Below are 14,203 nucleotides of genomic sequence, written 5' to 3'. Positions count from 1 at the left end.
ATTGTCGTCGCAATCCAGGATGCAGCCTAGGACCATATTTTTGCAACACATCAAGGTACTCATGATGGAAGAACCTGATGGACTCGATACATAACATCTTCAATCTGTAATCATTATCATTGTTATGATCCCAAGCTAGCAACTTGGCTTCTTCATGTGTAAGGCCAGCGTACACTTTACATTCTACATATTTGAAGAATGGGGTAAGAGGATACTACTTCACAAGTGGACGTCGAGCTTCAGCAGAGTGGGATCCTCCAGTCACGTAGTATGTGTAGTCATCAGCCAAACTGTACTTAAAGTCAGCAACAGTTGAGCACTGATCAGGGTCTACCATTACTAAGAATGGCACTAAAGTGGCATGTGGATTTATCTTCATTTTGCTTTTTAAGTTTTGCACATGCACTGAATGTGGCTCTCTTATTTCTAGAGCCCGTCTTCCTATTTCAGGATCAATGGGTGGCCTCTTAATAGAGGAGATCGGCAAGTGAAATAGTTGTCCTTTATGGACAAGCTTCGTCCTTACAATGTTTCCTCTGATCCGATTTTTCTCTGAGGTGAGAATTCCCGATGCAATGTGCCCCCCTGGAGGAATAACTTCGAGCTCGGTATCTTCCTCCTCATCTTCCATGAACTCAAGTACCTCGGGCTCGTCCTCCTCAGGTTGTTGCCTTTTCTTGTACTTCTTATGTTCTAGTTTTGATTTCTTGGCAGACTTCGGTGGTGTGGTTGCTTGTGCAACCATCAGCTCTCCCTTAATATAAGGGCGCAAAGCAACACTCAAATTATTTTTGGTTGAACACCTTTTTTCAAAACTTTCAGGTGGCAGGAGTCAGTTACGAAATTTTGTTCATCTATCCTGACTCTGCGCATCCCCACCGAGCTATCAACATCGAACAAGAGGTTCGATGAGTCGTTGTCTTTGTATTCAATGTTCTTTACATGGCCGTAGATGAAGGTCTTCCCCACCTGCAACTTGCCCTCACCTTCCGATTTTGCAAAAATAAGGAGCAAATTTCCTTCTTCCTCGCTATAGATTAATGTCCACTCGACATGAGGGTAGCTCTTCAGGTGAGGTTCCCCACTACTCTTTTCGCCTAAAGTGTTCATCGTGTATGCGACTGAAGACTTCATAGTCCCATCACCTCCCAACTCAATAAACATTTTTCGTGACTTAGGCTTGGGCATGGTGTCGGAAGGATTTTTTGTTGGGGAGGAATCTTCAATTTGAAGAATGGGACCTTCTGACATCATGATTCACTAAAAACAACAGGTAATAACACAATGATATATCAATAATCTTAAAAATAAACAACGGTAAAGTTCCGCAAAAGTAGGCGAAAATCACCCGTTTTTAAATGTAATGTTACATAAAAAACATTGAGAAAAAAGCAAAAAAAACAGCAAGAAACTGACCAATTCTACTATATTGATCATGAAATGTGACCCTTTCAACGAGAACTCGATGCACTGCATCGAGTTCTCGTTGTAAGTGGAGAGTCGAGTTCTCATTGAAATTATGAGAACTCGATAGAAAGCATCGAATTCTGGATGCAGAAATTAACAAACACAAAAAGGAATGTTTTAGGAATCTTTGAAGAATCTAAAAATATAGTTCAGAAAAAATACCTAGCAATCGTCTTTCCCTTGTTCATGTTGTTTAGGGTTTAGGGTTTAGGGCACAAAAAGGAATGTTTTAGGAATCTTTGAAGAATCTAAAAATATAGTTCAGAAAAAATACCTAGCAATCGTCTTTCCCTTGTTCATGTTGTTGACGTTGGGGTCGACTTGATCGGGGAGGCGAAAACTAGAAGTCTTGGTTGCTCTGTGCTCCTGTGCTCTTCTGTTGGTTGAACACGATAATGACAATGAGAAGATGACTTTCCCTCTCTCTTTTTTCTTCTTTTTTCTTCTTTTTTTAAAATTTAAAAAAATATATAATGTTTTTGGACATGGTGCTTATTATAGAACTAAACTTGAGACTATTTTGGATTTAGTTGATCTTAGTTAGCCTTACTCAAAATGTCCTCAAACTCGAGTAAAAATTCTCTGTTTTCTATTGAGCCTTTTAAATTATCTGATAACTCATTATTCTCAATCGAGGAATATACATGTTCATAATAAACGGTGCCATATAAAGTCAAACGACGATCGAGAGCAAAGTTCGACGTCACTTTAATCGATAGAGCCTTTTAACTTCGGTAAAATAAGAAAGATTCAAGTGGATACAAATCATGACGAGTCTAGTTTATCGAATGTTGACGACGATTGTGGCAACAAGCCTCTAAATTCTCGAAGAGTTCCTTGACAAGTGTGTTAAATGATATAATTTTCTGTGTTCGTATCGCCAAATTGCGATTGATATATGCAAGGTATTTTGTGGGAGCCTTTGTCTATCAAAATTTGGAAATGAAAACTTGCGGGGGTTGTGACAAAAGTATTTGTCTCTTGAAAAAGAATACGTGCGGAAGCTTAACAGACACAACCAGGTAACAACAGTCAAAATACAAGAGACAAGGAAGCTTTAATGGAAAGCTTAATCAACACAGCGAACACGGGAGAGACAGAGAGAACAAAACACAGAAAAACTCTATTCCAAAACAGTACTCTAAGACTTTGTACATAGGATGTGCTCAGAGAGCACTTTTGTACAGGTCCATACGGATTGACAGAAGTACTAACACTTACTTCAATGCTCATCAATGAGCCCCTACACTAACTCCCAAAATATATTCCTCCGCGGAATATCTATCCAACGGCCTCCCGGGTTACGCATCGCTACGGCCTCTCGTTGCACACCCGGTTTATGCACCCAATGTTGAGCTTGTATCTCAACACTCCCCCTCAAGCTCAACTTGATGTTCCGCCTACTCTTCCAGATCTTCCTTCTGGCTTCTCCTGTCTTCACGCCTCACTCGCGCTCCTCGACCCGTTCGATTCCGCGCACCTCGACCCTTTCGGTTGGCTTGTCTTCTCGTGCGGCCTTTCTCAACTCCCTTGTTGACGCCTCTTCCGCTACCCTTTCCTCCACTTGGTCTTCAATTGATTTGGCGTCTCTGAATCAAACATTCGAACCAAATCTCCTATCTTCGATTCGTTTCCGCTCTTGCCCGAATTGGCTGTCTCCAATTCGTCTTCTCTCTTCAAGCCCTTAACCACATCAGACCATGTCTTGTTCTTGGCCTTCTCACCTTTCTTGGCTTCATCTCCCCCCTTGTTCGGCTGACTCCGGCTCTTCCCTTCGGCCGACCTGAAATCGAATTCTTCATCCGACTCGGCTTCGCGGTCATTTTCGTTCCTTTCCTGCTCCCTTTCCTAGGCTTTTCTCCCCCTCAAGTTCGGCATGTCGAAGTGCCACAAACCAAGTGCACTTGAGAATTGCCGCAACTTGTCGAGACCAAGGGGCTTGGTGAAGATGTCGGCAATCTGACGATCTCTCGGAACATACGCGCTAGTTTGACTTCACAGGAGAGGACACGCTCGCGGACAAAATGGTAGTGCACCTCAATGTGCTTGGTCCGGGCGTGGGAGACAGGGTTCTTCGCAACTTAGATGTTGCTGAGGTTGTTGCAGTAGATCGTCGTCGGAGCAGACACCTCCACCTACAAATCCTTGAGTAGCCTCTTGAGCCAAATGGTTTCACATGTCGCGATAGCCACTCCTCGATACTCAGCCTCTGTGCTCGACATTGCAACTATTGGCTTCTTGTTGTTGCTCCAAGCGATCACGACGCTCCCAAGCGAGAAAGCGAACCCAGAAGTGGATCTACGATCGTTAGTGTTTCCAGCCCAGTTGGAATCCGAGTAGCCAACGAGTTGTTCAGGAATACCGGTTCGATATAGTAGCACCCAATCCTTAGTGTCGCGAACATAGCGCAATTTGCTTTGCGCACACTAAAGGTGTTCGGCTGTGGGCTGCGACATAAATTGACTGACCAAGCCGACCGGGTAACTTAGATCCGGCCGAGTGATCATCAAATCAATTAGGCTTCTGACAATCTGTCGGAACCATGTCGGGTCGCATGCCTTTCCCGAATCTCGACGTTTCTGTCCAGAGGAGTTGAGATGGACTTATAGTTTGTCATCCCGAACTTGAAGTGCATACTTAGCACGTAATGTCATTGGCTGATCAGTATGCCTTCGGGGGTGTGGATCACTTCGATCCTTAGGAAGTATTGAATGTCTCCTAGGTCCTTCATGCCGAATGATGACACGAGCTGGGACTTTACGCGGTCGATTTCATCTAGGTCGGCGCCGGTGATGACTAAATCATCAACATAAAGTAAAATACTAACCGGTCCACCTTGTTGGACGAACAATGAAGAGTCCGATTTGGATGTCGCAAACCCTACATGACGCAAGCACTACGTGATCTTCACGTTCCACGCACACAGGACTTGTTTTAGTCCATAGAGGGACTTCTTCAGTTGGCATACCGTCGAGGTGTTCTTTCCGGAATGAAATGCGGGGGGTTGTACCGTGTACACTATTCCTCAAGTTTTTCTTGTAGGAACGCATTCTTTACATCCATCTGATGTAAATGCTACCCCTTTACCGCGGCTACTGCAAGCAAGACATAGACGGTTGTCATCTTTGGGACCGGCGCAAAGGTCTCATCGTAGTCGATGCCATGTTGTTGTGTGATCCCTTCGCCACTAACCGGGCCTTGTAGCGGTTGACAAAGCCGTCGGTGTTGTACTTGACCTTGTACACCCACCTATATCTAATCGGCTTTACACCCTTCGGGGCATCAACCAGGTCCCAAGTTTCATTTTCCGCTAATACATGCATCTCTTCCTCCATTGCGAGACGCCAACTTGCGTCCTTCACCACTTCTACGTAGCTCTCCGGCTCATGCACTTCCACCACTCGTGTCATGCATGCATAATGATGTGCCATGTACTCGTTGTATCCGAACCGCACCACAGGGTTCTTTTGGCGGGTAGATCGGCATAATTGTTCATTAGCCGGTTTTGAGGCCCTCTTGGCCGACGCGAACTTCGTTTCCGAAGGTTCATCTTCGTTCTTCTCGGAGTCGGATTCTCTTCGATCCGACTCGTCTTTATCAATGCCGTACTCCGGGCCACATCTTCTTCTTTCCCTTCTCTTTGTGCGTAAACCATCTCCTTGGCTTCCTGCGCGGGGAATGCACGACCGAGTCTCCACTACTCACCGGCTCTGCGTCTGACTGGTCATGCTGACTCAGTCGCTCATTCGGCCCACTTAGCCTGAATGAAATCAGACTCTCTTCAAGAGCTCCGATGTCTCCTTCGTCCCGAGGCTTTTCAGCCTCGCTCACCTCTTCATCAGGAATCGGAATGGAGTAGTCAGGGGTTGGAGGCGAAGGCAAGTACCACGACACGGACTCGTCAAACACAACATCACGACTTATGCGAGCTTGTTTGGTTCAGGGATTATAACACTTATAACCCTTCTGTTCATCCAAGTAGCCAACCAAGATACACTTCTCGGCTTTGGCATCCAGCTTCCTCTGTTTCTCCTTCGGCACAAGCACATACGCGATGCTACCGAAAACCCTCAAGTGTGCCAAGTTCGGCTTCTTCTTGAAGTACAACTCATGTGGCGACACTCCTCCATTGGCAGATGCCCCATTCTGGAGGTAGACGGTTGTTCCGATCGCTTCGGTCCAATAGAACTTCGGTAGATGCTTCTCTTCAAGCATTACCCTTGCCGCCTCCTCTATCATCTGATTCTTCCTCTTAGCCACACCATTATGTTGCGTCATGTATCTACACGAGAATTCGCGTCGAATTCCATCCTTCTATAGATAACTCGAGAACTGGTTGGAGAAGTACTCCTTCCCGCCCGCGGACCTTAGGCACTTGATCTTTTGCCCAGTTTCCCTTTCAGCAAGGCTCTTCACCTTCAGGAAACACGCAAAGACTTCGCTCTTTTTCGCGATCAAGCACGCCCAAGTGTGCCAAGTGAAGTCATCGATGGAGGTTACGAAGTGACGGCTTCCTCCGATGCTCACGTTCTGTGCCGGTCCCCATACATCCGAATGGATCATATCGAGCGGATTTTGACTCCGATTACACTCGTTGGGGAATGGAAGTTGGTGTTGCTTCCCGAGCCGGTAGGCTTCGCAAACTTGGTCGTTCCGGCCACTAAATTTCGGCAATCCGAAAACAATGTTCTTCGTCTGCATTTCACGAAGCCACGGAAAGTTAACATGGCTGAACCACTTGTGCCATAGGTCGATGTCCGACTTGACCTTATGTCCTTTCACGAACAACGTGGTTCCGACTTCATTGGTGTTGAGGATAAACATCCTCCCTACTTGATGCCCTTGTGCAATGACTTTCCCCTCTTCTTCGATGTAGCAACCGAGATGCGTGAATTGAACTTGCATCCCCTTATCGACGACCTGTCCGACGGACACCAAGTTCTTTGTTATTGTCGGGACATGTAGCATGTTCATGAGTTTCCCTTTCTGCCCGACATGGCTGAGGGGAACTTCACCAACATGTTCGATGGTATGCGGAGTGTCCTCTCCAGTTTCAACCACTCCTTGTTTTTCCAGTTTCTCCAAGTACAAGAACCATTCCTCGTGACTTGTCATATGATTTGACACTCCGGAGTCAACATGTTGAGGTGTTCACCACCATCGAATTGGCTTTGTGCTTCATTATGAAGGTTGGGCCTGATCCATTTTCGGTTGGTTTGGAGTGCTCGGCATAGTGCAATCATTGCCGATTTCCTTGTTCAGTCTGCCCGGATCCGGATGCGGTTTTCTCCAAATCGGCGCGTTTCTTCCAGCACTCGCTCTCCCTATGGCCTTTCTTGCCACAGTACCAGCATTCCGCGGTAGGCTTTCCTTACCGGTTTCGGCGCCGCCTCGACTCCCCCAACTTCCAGAGGCTCCGGAACTACTGTTGGCATTACGACCATGCCTTCCATATTACTCCTATGGGTTGCCTCCATTGTGCGCTGACTCGCGTCATCCGCCACAACCACAAGGCCTATCTTCCTCCGTGTACATCATCTTGTTGTGGGCGTGCGTAATTATTGACGCACCCGCGTGGTTTTCCTCTACTAGGAGCATCGATTGTAACATGAAAAACGATGGCATATTCTCCCTCGTACATACATCAGTTTGGAATGCTCCGAACTTCGACGCTAACCCTCTGAGGCAAACCTAAACCATTTTTTCCTCCTCGATGTTTACATCGACGGAGGCGAGAGAGTCACATATGTCCTTGATCTTGGAGGTGTAATCAGCCACCGACATATCTCATTGTTGAACATTGCTCAACTCTTGCTTAAGTTGGAGCTTTCTGGCTATGGTGCTCATGGGGAAAATCTTTTTCAGATTTCCCCAAGCATCCTTCAGTGTCCTCGCATCCCGAATGTAGCTCAAAAGTTGATCGCTCACACAGGATGCGAAGCAGTAGAGAACTCTGTTTGCCGCCTATTCCAAGGCTGGGAAATCTCTCTGTGTTGATTCGGGTGCTGCGTCATTAGCTCCATTGACATAACTTCAATAGTCATGCCCGAGCAGGTACTAGTGCATCTTGTATGACTAAGATGCATAGCTGCTTCGGTCGAGCTTCTCCGTCAAAAGCGAGCTAGCCATTCCTTTGTTCATTCTTTCCTTCTTCTATTCTTCACTGTGATTAAGGTTTGTCTGTTTGTCGGCAGTAGAGGATCTCAACCCTCACGCTCTGATACCATGGAAAAGAATATGTGTGGAAGCTTAACAGACACAACTACGTAACAATAGACAAAAGACAAGAAACAAGGAAGGTTTAATGGAAAGCTTAATCAACACAACGTATGCAGGAGAGACAGAGAGAGCATTACACAAAAATACTCTATTCCAAAACAATACTCTAAAACTTTGTACATAGGATGTGCTCAAAGAGCACTTTTATACAGGTCTATACAGACTGACAGAAGTATTGACACGTACTTCAATGCTCATCAATGAGCCCCTACACTGACTCCCAAAATATATTCCTCCGCGGAATATCTATCCAACGGCCTCCCGGTTTATGCACCACTACGGCCTCTCATTGAGCACCCAATGTTGAGCTTGTTTGTCAAAATCTCTTAATGGTCACGAACAAGATACTTTCTTGATTGCCAATATGCAACTTGTTAAGGACCATCTGGTAGTGTCATGTTCTCAACAAGTGTAATATTACCTTTCACTTACTATGAAAAGTTGTCGAGTTGCCTTTAAAATTGCCTATAGCATCGGGAACATGAGGCTACAAAGAATTCAACAATACAGAATCTACATGTAAGGGTCTAATTGGGCGACATGTTGTTAGATGGATGGAGATATATTTCTCGAAGCAATGTGATGTTATGCCCACCACTAGAAGGTTACATTTGTCAGATAACTTCACTCGTCGTGAGGTATACCAAGCATATAAGGATGGCATGTTATTGGAAAGTGTACCTTACATACAATATCGACATTTTAATAGTTTATGGAGATCGAAGTTTAACAATGTGGTCATACCTCGCAAGGTCCGGATGGGTGTTTGTTCTATATGCGCGAGTTTAAAAAGCATGGCAAAGAGTGGGACAACAGATGAAGAAATAACAAAATATAAGAATTTATTGAGAGAACATCGAGAAAGCCGGGCGTTGGAAATATCTAAAGCTATGCACCATCGTCAAAAAGCGCTTCAATCGCTAGAAAGATATATGTGCTTGATTATAGATGGGATGGATCAGAAGAAAACTTGTTTGACACATTTTCGAAGGTTGCCCAAGGATGTTGGAGATGAATGCCTAGTGTAGATGCACTTGGTTAGATGTCTTCTGTATTATCAGAAAATAAGGCCTCAAGTGTTCCTAACTTATCCAAATATCCACAATGAACCTAATCTTACAGTGACAGTCATACAAAGAGTTCTGCAGAGTTGGCCAGGTTTACTCTCACTAGTACTATACGTGCAACTTGACAACACGGCGAGAGAAAACAAGAACTCAGCCGTGTTTGGTTATTTGAGCATGTTAGTAGACAAGGGTGTTTTCAAAAAGATTAAGGTCAACTTCTTGCTAGTTGGTCATACACATGATCACATAGATCAAATGTTTAGTAGGCTCTCCAAGACATTAGCGAGGTGCAATGATTTCACACTTCCTATGCTATCAAGGTTTATCACTGAAGCTTATACCCCCAAGCCAGATGTGCAACATTTAGATAAAGTATATGATTTCAAACGCTTTTGTGTGGATGGTGATGGGAGTGGATGTAGGGTTCTTGCTCCGCTTAATAATATAAATTTTAACCACGTCTTCCTCATCCAAAAATGTGTGGTCAGTCACAACCAGACCATGTTGTATGCCAAACAATACTCATCTAGTTCGTAGTGGGAGCCACAAGACGGATGTAGGCTCTTACTGCATTTCCCAGATGCAATAATCTATGGTCCTCAGCAAATGCCCTATGATGATCATAAAAGATTGGATGTTGGAAGTTCAATTGAAGAGCAAAAGATATATTGGATGCGGTGCCTTGAGGCAAAATAGAAAAATATTGAGCGAACCAAAAATTACGTTGGTGATCGGGATGTGGATTGGTGGGATGCCTTCTTTAATCATCAACATACAATATTAGATAACCACTTTACATGGTATTGGCCACTACAAAATCAACTCGAATGGGCACTTGGTGGCTCATCAATGACAAGCACAACTCATTTACAACCACTAGATAATCTTGAATTAAATAATCTAGTTCGTCCATGACAAAGAGATATTTACATGGGACCAAGATTATCGCATGCTACAGAGGTGAGGTGGCAAGGCAATCTACATGAGCTACAAGTTGGTATGTTGGTTGCAACATTAGCTGGGGGTGCTAAGTTGGGTCATCCAGGCTTCAGGATTGCCAAAATCATTGAAATTATTAAGGATGATGAAGGCAATCAAGTAAAATCTATTAAGGATGATGAAAGAATCTACCAAGCATGTCTACTCTAGCACTTTATAATGTCAACATACTCGTGTATGACTTCTCTTTGACCGAAACAGGCCATCTAAGACAGACTACAATCAAGATAATAAAAGAGAAGATCCCAGATGTGCATGTTGACGCAACACGGAGACGAACAAGGACTATGTCTCAGAATCACGGTGACGTTGCATTACAATTAGATGAAGACAATGTAAATATATGAAATGTAAATATTGTATGTTACATCAATATGGCGATTCAAAAATATGTATAAAATATGTTAGTCATTTTGTAATTTTTTTACTTTCTCTTGTAAATTTCACATGTCAATTATTAGGGGCATTTTTTGAAAGCCCTAAATTTTTGGCCATGGTATAAATCAATATATTTTGATTCAATTTCCAAAACCCTTTACGCATGCGATGGTCCTTTTTGTGAAATGACCTACTTTGTGCCTTTTTTGGACGGACTGTTCTTAAATTGCGACATATTACCTCTTCCAAATGACCCGGTGTTTAAATTGTATTAACAAGAAGCAAGAATAAGCCAACAATTACAAAGAGAAGGGGAAGGTGCTTATGTAGTCACCTTCTCTCTAGGTTCTTTCACTAGAGTCACCTCTTGGGAAAGAGGTCGAGTCTTAACTACTTAAACAATATGTGTCATAAGATATTGACTTCAATGACAAACTAGTTATTATACAAGGAGGTGGGGTGCTCACACACTTGAGTGTCCTAGAGTGTGTTCCCACACACAGGAAGTTGAGTTTGATTCTCAACACGCCTCCTCACTCTTTCTCTCTCTCTCTGTGTACAGGCAGCGACCTCTTTCTCTCTCTCTCTCTCTGTACACTGTTACGTGCTCTAATCTCGTGCGAAAACAGGAATGACAACAACACCTAAAATTTTGCCCTAAGTCATATTTATACTAATATAACTTTTCGGCTATTTACAAATATAGCCTCGATGGACTCTCAGAAACATATTTACGAATATGTCTCTTCATCCGGTTCTCACCGGGTCTGCACCATCCGGCTCTCCATAGCCGGGTACTCCTCATCCGGTTCATACCGGGTCTGCACCATCCGGCTCTCCGTAGCCGGGTACTCCTCATCCGGTTCGTCAGCACTGTTCTTCTCCCTTCCCATCCAGAGGGACCTGTCACCCAACAGGTTCCACTCACATACCTGAGCACTCGCTTAGCACAGTCGAGATGGACGTCTCACGGAGTTTGCATGAACTAGCTAAGGAGGCCGACTATGAATAAGAGAAGGAAAAAGTTGCCCCTATTTACAATGTCAACTCAAGAGCCTCAATGGCACTATCGACTTCTATGGACTCTTTCTTGAATATCAACAAACGTCAACACCTTCTACAAAGTTCGAATATTTGGTCCTGGGATTATTTTACATCATTGTATAGGAAAAGTTGTAACCTCTTGGGCAACTAGGTTCAAGTTGTAGCCTTCGGGCGTTTTTTCTTAATACTATGAAAGAAAATCTTTAGAAAAAAAGAAAAAGTCGACCTCAAAAGTGTTGACCCAACTTGCTCGAGAATATAGGGGGTTCTTGAAATCTTTGTGCAACCTTCTAAGAATTCTTGGAAATCATGCTTGATGTCATCCTATGCAAAACATTCAAAAGTGATATGCTCTTTTTATTGGTATGTTGAATCAACATAGGTCACTTCTTCTATTATTTGGCAAGAAAACATTATGTTGAGGTTAGAAAGAGAAAGGAGTTGGACAAAGAAAGAAAGCAAGGTAAGTGTATAGGCTTCCGAGGCCAAAAGTGGTCATGGGAGGTTTGTTTCTTTTGAAATATAAAAAAGCAAAATCTTATTGCAATTACAAAATCAATTACAAAATCATCTCCCCCCCCCCCCCCCCCCCAACCTTCTTTTCTTACTTCTATCATTACATACTATTATATTTCATTCTGTCTATACATACGTATGTGCCCGACAGGAAAGCGGACCTCACCATCAACCACCACCATATCCATAATCCTCCTCCTTCAATTGCAACGGAGGTAAGTTCATGCCCATATGTTTCTTGAATTCAACTACATACATACATATACATACTGCCTCTTTCCCCACCTCATACTGTCACTATTTCAGGTCCAGGGGTTTCCACTTTCTCTAATTGAGCCCATCACAATTCGTAGACATTTTGCTCATGATGATGGCGCCGTCTGATACTGATGCTTCATCTCACTTCAACTGCGAGTTTACTACTACAGCTGAGAACGCCTCCAGCTCCTACCTGGGGTTGTTCTATGTGAGAAGGACGCTTCTGCGGATGCTGTATGATCGGGGATACTCCATCTCTGATTCCGACCTCGCTATGCCCATCCGACGCTTCCGAACTCTGTTCGGGGATGATCCTGCCCGCCATGCCCTCACCATTTCTGCCCAACACCATTCTTCCTGCTCCGATAGGGTAATATTGTTTTATTCCTTTCTTAATGTGCATTATAAGCTCGGTGAATCCATTAGGATTGGGCTAAATCTTGCTGGTAATGTGTATGGAAACGTCTCTATACATATTTGTATGTGTAGATTTGTCTCTCTGTGTACATGCATATACCTACACATGTATATACATGTACACAGAGATTCACCTACTCAAACAAATATGTAAAGACATATGCATATATACACATTACCAGCAGATTTAGCAAATCCTACTGAGTTCACCAAGCTTATAATATGTGTGTGTACATGTATTGTATCTATGATGTATTGACCTCATCATCTAGTGATTTCTTGTGTCTAGATCATTGTTGTATTTCCGGATCAGATGGATGTGAAAGTCCCCACAATCATGACAGTAGTTGAGCAGATGAAGGAAGAAAGTGCGCAAAGATCCATAATGGTGCTTCGACGACCACTCAAGAATGATGCCAAAAAATGCATTCCTGTCATTGAAAAAACAAAATATCATATGGAAGTTTTCCTGGTAAAGGATCATTCAAACACATTCTGCATTTACATATTTTCAAGTGAGTACTTTGTTAGTTGTGACCATCTATAGTACAAATTTAATCTTTGTCACAGGAATCAGAGTTGCTTGTGAATATCATGGATCATGCATTGATTCCAAAGCACAAATTACTCAGCACAGTGGAAAAGCAAGCATTATTAGAGGGTTATGCGGTAGACGAGAAACAGGTAAACAAGAAATGGCAGTAATGTCAATGGGTCCATTTTGTTTAAATCAAGAGGTGAATCTTATCAGGTTTCTTGTCACAAATGTGTTCCAAAAGCTTCCTTACATGCAAGAGGATGATCCTGTGGCAAGGTATTATGGGTTCAAAAGAGGAGATGTGGTGAAGATATTTCGAACAGACGACGCTGGTGAAGAAAAGCTATTCTATCGACTTGTTGTTCAAACCAAATCAGAAGATTAATTAGATCTGTAAATTCCTTAAGCTTTTTGTAGGCAGTTACATTTGACCTATAACTCTTTTTAGTACTACTTGAAACCATATATGGTCTTGGTGACATTGTTAAATAGTGTTGTACTCATGTTCATGTATATTGCAGAATATAAATCACATGGACATTCTGATGACCTCATGCACGTTGTTTTCTTTTTTAAATTTAGTTTGAGTGAAGTTTTAACTTCAGTTAAAAGAGTGATAAGATTCCCTAAAGCATACTGTGTGACTAGATTGAAGGTAAAATGCAAGTGTTATCCTAGGATGTGCCCTACGCATGCATTTGCAAATGATGCCCTTCCTCTATCCTTGAGTTATAGTACCCTTGAATAAGAGCCTTCAAAAACACAGTATAATATTCATTTATACTTGGAAATACTGACGTTCTTCCAAGTGCACTTGTGCCATATTAAACTGGTCACGTGTGGAAAAATAGTTGATATTTTTGCTTTATGACATGGATGCATTTCATAATCATAGAGATGTCACAATACTATTGTTAAATCAAGGCTTCATGGACATGTCAATTCTATGGTTTTCAAGTCCATTTGTTTCAGCTGATTTTGGTCTCGATTTTGTAAATAAGGAAAACTTTTTATGAATTGCTTTTGTGAAAATTGATGCTTCAATTGTATTCTTGCCTATGGCTTCTCCATATTATTACTCTCATCTTTCAAGCAATTCAAATTTCGAATGAACTAGTCTCTTTTTGGAATACAATGAAACCAAATACAAAATGTCTCGAGGGATCATGCAAATGATGGAGACAATTTTTATATAGCTTCTATATATCCGAAGAGCGTTTGGACTGGCCTCTACAGTCTA

The 14,203-nt window shown here is 42.8% G+C and overlaps 1 protein-coding gene across 1 annotated transcript; it reads left to right on the top strand.

The window, feature by feature from the left end:
* The first annotated feature begins 12,077 nt into the window (after positions 1-12,077).
* Positions 12,078-13,512, top strand: LOC147851233 (DNA-directed RNA polymerases II and IV subunit 5A-like). Its single transcript, XM_087335456.1, has 4 exons — positions 12,078-12,378; positions 12,715-12,897; positions 12,996-13,109; positions 13,205-13,512. Exons 1-4 carry the CDS (start codon positions 12,115-12,117, stop codon positions 13,346-13,348), a joined length of 705 nt encoding a protein of 234 aa, XP_087191582.1. The 5' UTR covers positions 12,078-12,114; the 3' UTR covers positions 13,349-13,512.
* Positions 13,513-14,203: the final 691 nt, after the last annotated feature.

The sequence above is a fragment of the Azolla caroliniana genome, unplaced genomic scaffold (assembly GCF_043228905.1).
Source record: "Azolla caroliniana isolate FFs.n. ecotype wild unplaced genomic scaffold, voAzoCaro1.0.p SCAF_20, whole genome shotgun sequence".
NCBI lineage: Eukaryota > Viridiplantae > Streptophyta > Polypodiopsida > Salviniales > Salviniaceae > Azolla > Azolla caroliniana.
Note: the sequence above shows the minus strand (reverse complement) of the source record. Positions and strands in the feature narration are given on the sequence as shown.